The sequence below is a fragment of the Rutidosis leptorrhynchoides genome, chromosome 2, assembly GCF_046630445.1.
Source record: "Rutidosis leptorrhynchoides isolate AG116_Rl617_1_P2 chromosome 2, CSIRO_AGI_Rlap_v1, whole genome shotgun sequence".
Lineage (NCBI taxonomy): Eukaryota > Viridiplantae > Streptophyta > Magnoliopsida > Asterales > Asteraceae > Rutidosis > Rutidosis leptorrhynchoides.
In genome coordinates, this window is record NC_092334.1 from 580696451 (window position 1) to 580705545 (window position 9095).

At 43.6% G+C, this 9095-nt stretch overlaps 2 protein-coding genes across 2 annotated transcripts; both read left to right on the forward strand.

Moving 5' to 3' along the window:
* Positions 1-1918: 1918 nt before the first annotated feature.
* On the forward strand, positions 1919-2560 carry LOC139889854 (uncharacterized). The gene is made up of 2 exons (XM_071872772.1): positions 1919-2179; positions 2279-2560. The coding sequence occupies exons 1-2, from the start codon at positions 1919-1921 to the stop codon at positions 2558-2560; spliced, it is 543 nt and encodes a 180-aa protein (XP_071728873.1).
* Positions 2561-3113: 553 nt separating this feature from the next.
* Positions 3114-4673, forward strand: LOC139889855 (uncharacterized). Its single transcript, XM_071872773.1, has 3 exons — positions 3114-3276; positions 3452-4320; positions 4407-4673. Exons 1-3 carry the CDS (start codon positions 3114-3116, stop codon positions 4671-4673), a joined length of 1299 nt encoding a protein of 432 aa, XP_071728874.1.
* Positions 4674-9095: the final 4422 nt, after the last annotated feature.

Sequence of the window (9095 nt, forward strand, 5' to 3'; positions counted from 1 at the left end):
GGAAAAAGATAAACAACACCACCACATTCATACCCCATTTAACCGTAGGAACCACTTCCAAAGGTTAAATTCTTTCTTTAATTCACTTGCACTCAGACTGAATAATTTTGGTTTGATCATTTTGGCGCCATTCGTGGGACCCGATTGATCAACGCTTTCATAGCAAAATGACATAAGGTTCCAATCCGCAACCCACTACCTTCAATGGCAAAGAACCATATGACCCTTTCAAACCTAATGACGATAGCAATTATGAAACTCCGAATGATTCCATTAAGGGCACCCGGTTGCAGTTCGATGATGATGAGAAGGAAACTGACCAGCGTGACTCGGAAGAAGCGGAAACCCAGGAGGAAAACGTACATCAGCTCAAACCTATTAATGGTGAGGAAGCCATACGCTTCTTGGCGAAGGGAGGATTCGTTTTACCCTCACTCGTGCCCAAAGGCGCTGAAAGGCCTACCGGTATGTCCAAAGTACAACCCCGTATCTCTACGCGTTCAGTGTCGGAGACCGGTAAGAGTTCCGGTAAAACTCGGGAGGAGGCACGCAAGGACCTAACTGAGAATTTGATTCTTGCCGCACCAGAATCTACGAGTGCTCAGGTCGAGCAGCCTGGCGTGGCGGACAACATGCTGAATAACGGGTATGCTATGATGGGAGACAACGTTAAACGTTCATTCGAAGTTTCCGCAATGTCGGAAAAGTTTACCAGGGAAATAGCTACCCATCCGCTACCCGCCGTCCTCACTACCCCCTCACGCTAGGGATATTTGATGGTAGCTCCGATCCAGAAGCATTTCTGCAGCATTTTGAGCACGCCGTCAAGACGCAACATTGGGATAATCCGACGGCATGCCACATGTTCCCAGGACAGCTTCAGTCTGCCGCGCGGGAGTGGTTTGCCAAGTTGCCCGCGTTCAGTATTACTAGCTTCACGGACCTCAGAACCAAGTTCCTGCAGCGCTTCCAGAATTTTAAACGTACATAGCTGAACCATTTGGACGTGCATAGCATCAAGATGAGGTCACGCGAGTCTTTGATGGGTTTCACCTCTCGCTTCACGTTGGAATGTCAGAAAATTCCAGACTTGCCGGAGTCGCAACAAATTTCTGTGTACATCATGGCAATCTGTCAGGTTAGGCATTTGTCCCTGGTAAAAGCGATGCGGCGAAAGTTACCGAAAACATATGTTGAGGCAGTAAAGATGGTAAAAGACTACGTACGGTCAGAAGAGTTCGCAGACGCGACCATTGGTTATCGCAATGATAAAGATGACAAAGGCAACGGTAAGGGACATGCGAACAGCAGCTATAAGGGTAGCAGCAATAATAGCGGCGGAGGTTACGGACGTTCCAGTCATAAGCCTGGCAACCGCGACAACTACCGTCCATATGAACGTTACGGTTCTAAGAGGCTGTCACCAGAGGAAGAAAGTTTAATAAAGTCATTGTCCAAAACTCCTAAGGAAATTTTGGCAACAGAGGAGATAAGCAAAGACTTCCAGCCACCTAAGCCTGTGAAACCGCATTTCGCGGTGGACGAAATGCAATATTGTATCTTTCACGAAGATAAAGGACACGACGCTGATGACTGTCGTGAACTGAAGAAAGTCATTATCGAAAGGCTTAAATTAGGGGAGTTCAAACATTTAAAACCCTCGAACAAAGGAGGATCCGCAACCAGGAGGTTTGCGTGGCAGAAGGGGAAAGATAAATCACCTGAAAAGCACATTTACATGATTCAGATGTGGCATTCGGGTCACGTAAGGAAGGCCGAAGCGCTGGAGGAATAGGAATGCGCACCAATCACGTTCCCGGCATTTTGGAAAGTTTGTCCAAAGGACCTACCGTTAACAATTACCGCAATAATTGGACGCTGTCTGGTATCGCGTATTTATATCGATACGGGTAGCGCTATGGACGTTATCTATGAACATTGTTTTTTGCAGTTACCAAAAGACGTGAGGGATAAGGTCAAGCCCCCGTTGCATCCCGTTGTGGGATTCACTGGTGAAACGACTTGGCCCCTGGGACGTATTAATATTAACATAACGCTAGGAGATGACCACCGATCCCGAACTGTGCAATTAACATTTGTAGTAGTTCGTAGCCAATCCAAGTATAATGTGATTTTAGGACGGACGGCGCTTCAGGAATTGAGTGCCATACCTTCTACGGTACACGGTATGTTGAAGTTCCCCACAAGGGCAGGCGTAGCAACTTTATTTTCAGATCGTGCCTAAGTCTGCGCTGATGTCAGTCAACTGGTCTTCCAGCCGGCACCCATTAAGCATGAGGGGGTTGTCGTAATCAATCACGCATTTCCCGAGAAAGTCATTAAGATTGGCAACACCCTTTCAAAAGAAACTAATAGTGCCCCCTGCGAGCTACTATCTAACAATGCCGATGTTTTTTCTTGGCAAGAGTCGGACATGACAGGAGTCCCAAGGGAGGTAGCGGAACATCGCTTAAATGCAAATCCAAGCATGACGCCGGTACGGCAGAAAAAGAGGGGAATGGCACCGGAACGTAGCGCGTTTCTACGTAACGAGGTATAAAAGCTTGTGGAAGCCAACATATTGAGAGAGGTTCGCTACCAAACCTGGGTAGCTAACCCGGTGCTAGTCAAGAAAGCCAACGGGACGTGGCGCATGTGTGTTGATTTCAAAGACATCAACAAAGCATGCCCAAAGGATAACTATCCGTTACCGGAAATTGATTGGAAGGTCGAGTCACTCGCTAGGTATCGCTTTAAATGCTTTATCGACGCGTACAAAGGGTACCACCAGATTCAAATGGCGGAAGGAGATGAGGATAAGACTGCGTTTCACACTGACCATGGCATCTTTTGCTACACTAAGATGCTGTTTGGCCTAAAAAATGCCGGGGCAACTTATGAGCGAGTAAAAGACGCTGCCTTCAAGAACCAGATAGGACGCAACGTTGAAGCTTATGTCGATGATATCGTAATCAAAAGCCACGCAGAACCATCTCTCCTTAAAGATATCCAAGAAACGTTTAACTCCTTGAGGAAATCAATATGAAGCTCAACCCGGAGAAATGCAGCTTTGGTTTCGAGGAAGGTAACTTCCTCGGTCATGTCGTGACGCCATGAGGCATCAGAGCGAACCCGAAAAAGATTCAAGCTGTGGACGAGATGGTATCGCCACGTACGAAAAAGGAGGTACAAAGCCTGAATGGGAAGATAGCAGCGTTGTCCAGGTTCTTGTCCAAAGCAGCGGAGCGTTCCCTACCATTCTTTCAGGTGCTGAGGGCAAGTATAGGTAAAAGTTTCAATTGGACACTGGAAGCAGAAAACGCCTTCCAAGAAATGAAAATGTTAATCAAAACTCTACCTACGCTAACCGCTCCGGTACCGGGTAAAGTGGTCGTTCTAGCTAATGACATTAACGTTACATGACTGTTTGCTAATATTCTAAAAATTCCAGGAGAAACTTTAATTGTTTACTTAGCAGCGGGTACCGAAGTGATAAGCTCGGTACTAGTGGCAGAACGTGATAGAAACCAGATGCCGGTGTACTTCGTCAGCAAGGTTTTGCAACATGGCGAAGTCAACTATAAGCCAGTTGAGAAACTTGTTTACGCACTAGTTCACACCGCAAGGAGGCTAAGGCGGTACTTCCAGGCACATCACATTTTGGTGCTAACTGACACGCCTATCAAACATGTTTTAAGAAGGCCGGAGATCTCCGGCCGGATGGCAAAATGGGCAATCGAACTAGGAGAGCATGAAATCAGCTACGCGCCGCGTAATGCCATCAAAGGACAAATCATGGCCGATTTCATGGTAGAATTCATTAATTCAGGATCACCAACGACTGCCAACATAACGGCGCCCCAAACCGTCACGTGGGATCTTTACACTGACGGAACATCAAGTGCAGACGAGGCCGGTGACGGCCTGATACTTACAAGCCCAGATGGTGAGGAACACACCTACGCCTTACGTTTCGCTTTCTCTGTATCTAACAATGAAGCAGAATATGAAGTGTTGCTCTCCGAATTATGTATCGCGGAAAATATGGGTATTAAGGCACTGAAAGTGGCGGTTGATTCACCGCTGGTGGCAAATCAGTTGAACGGAACGTTCGAAGCCAGAGATCCTGCCATGAAAAAATATTTGAAACTGGCGGAAGAGTTAGCCAACAAGTTCGATTCTTTTTCAATCACACAAGTGCCACATTTGATGAACAAGAAAGCTGACGCCCTTAGCAAACTTGCTTCATTGACGTTCGGTCACTTCGCTAAGGACGTATGGGTGGAAGTTGTCGATCAAAAATCCACCGACGTGGTACAGGTACAAAACTGTCGCACTTATAAAACCTACACCGCTAATTTGTCGATACGTTCCATAATTAACAATTATAACGTGATGCTTTGCAGGTGACGGCACCAGTTGAGGAGATGAACACTTGGATGAGTCTCATCGTTAATTACCTCAAATACGGCACGCTACCAGCTGACAGCGTAACAGCCAGGAAAGTCCGCATGAAGGCTCCCATGTACGTCATATGTGACGGCGTACTTTATAAAAAGTCCTTTTTGGGCCCGTTACTGCGTTGTGTGGGTTCACAAGAGGCCAAAACCGTGATAAGGGAAGTGCATGAAGGAACTTGTGGGATGCATTCGGGGTATCGCACCATTGTATGAAAAATTATACGCTTGGGTTATTACTGGCCATCTATGTACCGTGACATTAGCGATGTTATCAAGAATTGCATCTCTTGTCAACGTCATGCGCCACAAGTCCATGCGTCGTCTCATGAATTGATCCCGGTCACATCAGCTTGGCCATTTTACAAGTGGGCAATTGATTTGGTTGGTCCGTTCCCTGACGGACGACACCTTGTTGTGGCAGTTGACTTTTTTACGAACTGGGTAGAGGCTAAGCCTTTGAAAAGCATTACGGGTAGACAGATTTTTAATTTCATTTGGGAAGAAATAGTATGCCGTTTCGGGGTCCCGCATGAGATTGTAAGCGATAATGAAAAACAGTTCGCACATGATCCGTTTCGAGCTTGGTGTGACGGGCTGAATATCAAACAAACATTCAGCTCTGTTGCTCACCCTCAAGCGAATGGACAGATTGAAGTCACTAACAGGGACATTGTATCCGGCATCAGAGGTTGGTTGGATACGGACCGTAAAGGTTCGGAGGACGAGTTGCCAATGGTTCTGTGGGCGTTCTGCACCACACTAAAAGGAAGCAATCGCGAGACATCTTTTAGCCTTGTTTACGGTTTAGAGGCGGTCATCCCGGCAGAAATAGCAATTCTGATGCAACGCTTCATGGAATTCAATGAAGAAGCCAACATGATACAGCTAAAGGAAAACTTGAATTTGCTAGAGGAACGCATGTGCATGGCAGCAATCAACTAAGCGGCCAACAAGAAAAAAATTGCCAAGTATTACAACCGGCGTGTACACGAACGTTCGTTCCGTCCCGGCGACTACGTTTGGCGCAATAACAATGCCAGCAGAGTTGAAGACCTTGGCAAGTTGGGACCTAACTGTGAGGGTCCGTATGAAGTTGTAGACGCCCTCGGTAACGGGGCATACAATTTGAAAATGCCTGACGGCAAGTTTGTGCCACGTACATGGCATGCAACCAATCTCAAGAAATTCTATGTTTAGAATATTTAGCACGTTGAAACTATGTTTTCCATTTTCAATGTTTCCTTTTAATTCTGTGACTGATCATCACAAATTTGTAAGCGCGATGCGGCACGGATTGGTTTGGTTTATTTGGATTTAATGCATTTTCCGTTTTCTTTAATGCGTTACGTAACTGTTTATGGCATCACTTCGGTGTTTTTATACAAAATGTAAAAATAAGTCCATTCATATGTTACACATGTGTTGAACAAAGAATATTCTAGCTTTCGGACGACATGAACGGCGCTTCGCGTTGAACCTACGCTGAAGTGACACCGTAAAGGGAAGCCTTTGGGTTTCGTACCCGACGCGTTCATCCCGGCATGGTCTAGATACATGCAAGTCATGACAAATTTATCAAGTGCAACCTTGAAATACCACGCTACCGCGACGACGACAGCGTGACGACCATTATCTAAATAATACAAATTAACGAAAATAATTGCAATACGCCAAACATACATATTTTCATTAATAACATCGTTTGGTTACATCCATCAACAACAAAAATAAAAAATTACAGATGGCCTAATCTATTTGGGGATCAACCCCTGAATCTTCTCCATATCCAGCCCTAACTGGCTCCTAATCTCCTCCACAAAAGGTACCTTAACCGCCTTCACTTCGGTGGCGGCGGCATCATATTTGTCATATGCATCCAGATCCAAACTATTTACAACTGTGTCGGGTAACGGATCCAGAAGCGTGGCGTTTTCATTCATCACATGGATGTTTCAAGACGCCCCACATCTTTGGTGGCGTCAAGAAGTTTGTCAAAGGGCCCCATGACATGAGGGGACGTAATGGCCTTGGTGAAGATGTGGGGAATCATAGAGCATAACTGTTGAAAATCATCCGTTGCCTTCTTGTGGGCAACGGTTAGTTCTTAAACCTGCGTAGCGAGGAGCTCCTTGCTTGCGTTCTCATCAGCTAACTCCTTTTGGGCCACCACTAAGTCGGCGAGGGCCTATTTTTCCTTATCCATAACGGTGGTTAAGTTCTTGGCAGCCCGCTGTGCCTCCCTTAACGCCACTAGCTTTTCATGCTGCGCCCCCACCGCAGCCTTCTTGTGGCCCTCCATCGAATCCCTTAACATTTTAGCTTCATCGCCAACCTCCTTCGCCAGTGCTTCTGTTTTGCGACAACGCTGCTCGGTGTTGTTCGAACGAACAATCTCATCACGGGTCAGTGCTAGACCCTGATGAATATGTTGTATATGCGCTCGATGCGCAGCGTTGTCCGGCATCTTTTTAAGCTCATCCACCAGAGCAGTGGGGCATATCCTTTGAAGGTACTCAAATTGGGAGTACACGTCGCCATGGGACACATCCCATATGACGTTAAGGTGAGAAAACGTCGGCTGTTTTCCAAACCCGGGAGAATGAGGAACCTCCCGGGAATCGCTGTAATGACTGGACTGTTGATGGTCGGAACCGGTGCCAGAGCTTGACAACGTGACAACCTTTTTGGGTTGCTGCACGTGAGGGATATCCTCAATGTTGATCACTGAAGGATTGGTCTGACCCCCTGAAACAATAACTTTTATTAGTTTTCGCCATTATGACCTTGGTGATGTATTAACGTTATTATCAGGATTGAAATAGTAGCCACCTTGACTGGGTTCGTGTTGGAAACTGTCCAGATTTCTCTCGGCAATTTCCCTAACGCTTTTCGGTTTTTTGTTGCCACCAGGAGTCATCAGAAACGTGGCAGGGCTGTAGCGTTTTTGCCCTTTTGGCGGCACCGGTGTTGCAACAGATATCGGCTTCGGGTTGGAAGCTGGTGTGGAAGTCTGCGTCTGTGACACGCCACCGGTTTCGGTGGTGGCGTTAGTCGACGACTCAACGGCAAGCTCTCCTCCCTTGCGGGGATCACCTTCGGGAAGCTTGTGTAGTGACTCGAACTTTTCCATGTCTATATATATTAAATGAAATTGTTATTTACATGATTAAGTGTTTCCAACATATTAAGCAATCAAACTTGTTAAGACTTGATTAATTGAAATAGGTTTCATATAGACAATTGACCACCCAAGTGGACCGGTGATTCACGAACGTTAAAACTTGTAAAAACTATATGATGTCATATATATGGATATATATATATAGTTAACATGGTATTATGATAAGTAAACATATCATTAGGTATATTAACAATGAACTACATATGTAAAAACAAGACTACTAACTTAAGGATTTCGAAACGAGGCATATATGTAACGATTAGTCTTGTAACGACATTTAATTGTATATATATCATATTAAGATATATTAATACATCATAATATCATGATAATGTAATAATTTAACATCTCTTTAGATATAATAAACAATGGGTTAACAATATTTAACAAGATCGTTAACCTAAAGGTTTCAAAACAACACTTACATGTAACGACTAACGATGATTTAACGACTCAGTTAAAATGTATATACATGTAGTGTTTTAATATGTATTCATACACTTTTGAAAGACTTCAAGACACTTATCAAAGTACTTCTACTTAACAAAAATGCTTACAATTACATCCTCATTCATTTTCATCAACAATTCTACTCGTATGCACTCGTATTCGTACTCGAACAATACCCAGCTTCTAAATGTATTTACTATTGGTATATAAACTCTAATGATTAGCTCTTAGCAGCCCTTGTGAGTCACCTAACACATGTGGGAACCATCATTTGGCAACTAGCATGAAATATCTCATAAAATTACAAAAATATTAGTAATCATTCATGACTTATTTACATGTAAACAAACTTACACATCCTTTATATCTAATCCATATACCAGTGACCAAAAACACCTACAAAAACTTTCATTCTTCAATTTTCTTCATCTAATTGATCTCTCTTAAGTTCTATCTTCAAGTTCCAAGTGTTCTTCATAAATTCTATAAGTTCTAGTTTCATAAAATCAAGAATACTTCCAAGTTTGCTAGCTTACTTCCAATCTTGTAAAGTGATCATCCAACCTCAAGAAATCTTTCTTATTTACAGTAAGATATCTTTCTAATACAAGGTAATACTCATATTCAAAATTTAATTCAATTTCTATAACTATAACAATCTTATTTCAAGTGGAAATCTTACTTGAACTTGTTTTCGTGTCATGATTCTGCTTCAAGAACTTTCAAGCCATCCAAGGATCCTTTGAAGCTAGATCTATTTTTCTCATTTCCAGTAGGTTTATCCACAAAACCTGAGGTAGTAATGATGTTCATAACATCATTCGATTCGTATATATAAAACTACCTTATTCGAAGGTTTAAACTTGTAATCACTAAAACATAGTTTAGTTAATTCTAAACTTGTTCGCAACTAAAGTTAATCCTTCTAAATTGACTTTTAAAATCAACTAAACACATGTTCTATATCTATATGATATGCTAACTTAATGATTTAAAACCTGGAA

Bases quoted from the DNA above. Each gene is read 5' to 3' on its own strand.
- LOC139889855 (XM_071872773.1), top strand. From the start codon at position 3,114: ATGAGGCATCAGAGCGAACCCGAAAAAGATTCAAGCTGTGGACGAGAT. The intron at 3,277-3,451 runs GCAAGTATAGGT...TAAAAATTCCAG, and splicing joins CATTCTTTCAGGTGCTGAGG to GAGAAACTTTAATTGTTTAC. The intron at 4,321-4,406 runs GTACAAAACTGT...GATGCTTTGCAG, and splicing joins AATCCACCGACGTGGTACAG to GTGACGGCACCAGTTGAGGA.
- LOC139889854 (XM_071872772.1), top strand. From the start codon at position 1,919: ATGGACGTTATCTATGAACATTGTTTTTTGCAGTTACCAAAAGACGTG. The intron at 2,180-2,278 runs GTACACGGTATG...CTGGTCTTCCAG, and splicing joins TGAGTGCCATACCTTCTACG to CCGGCACCCATTAAGCATGA.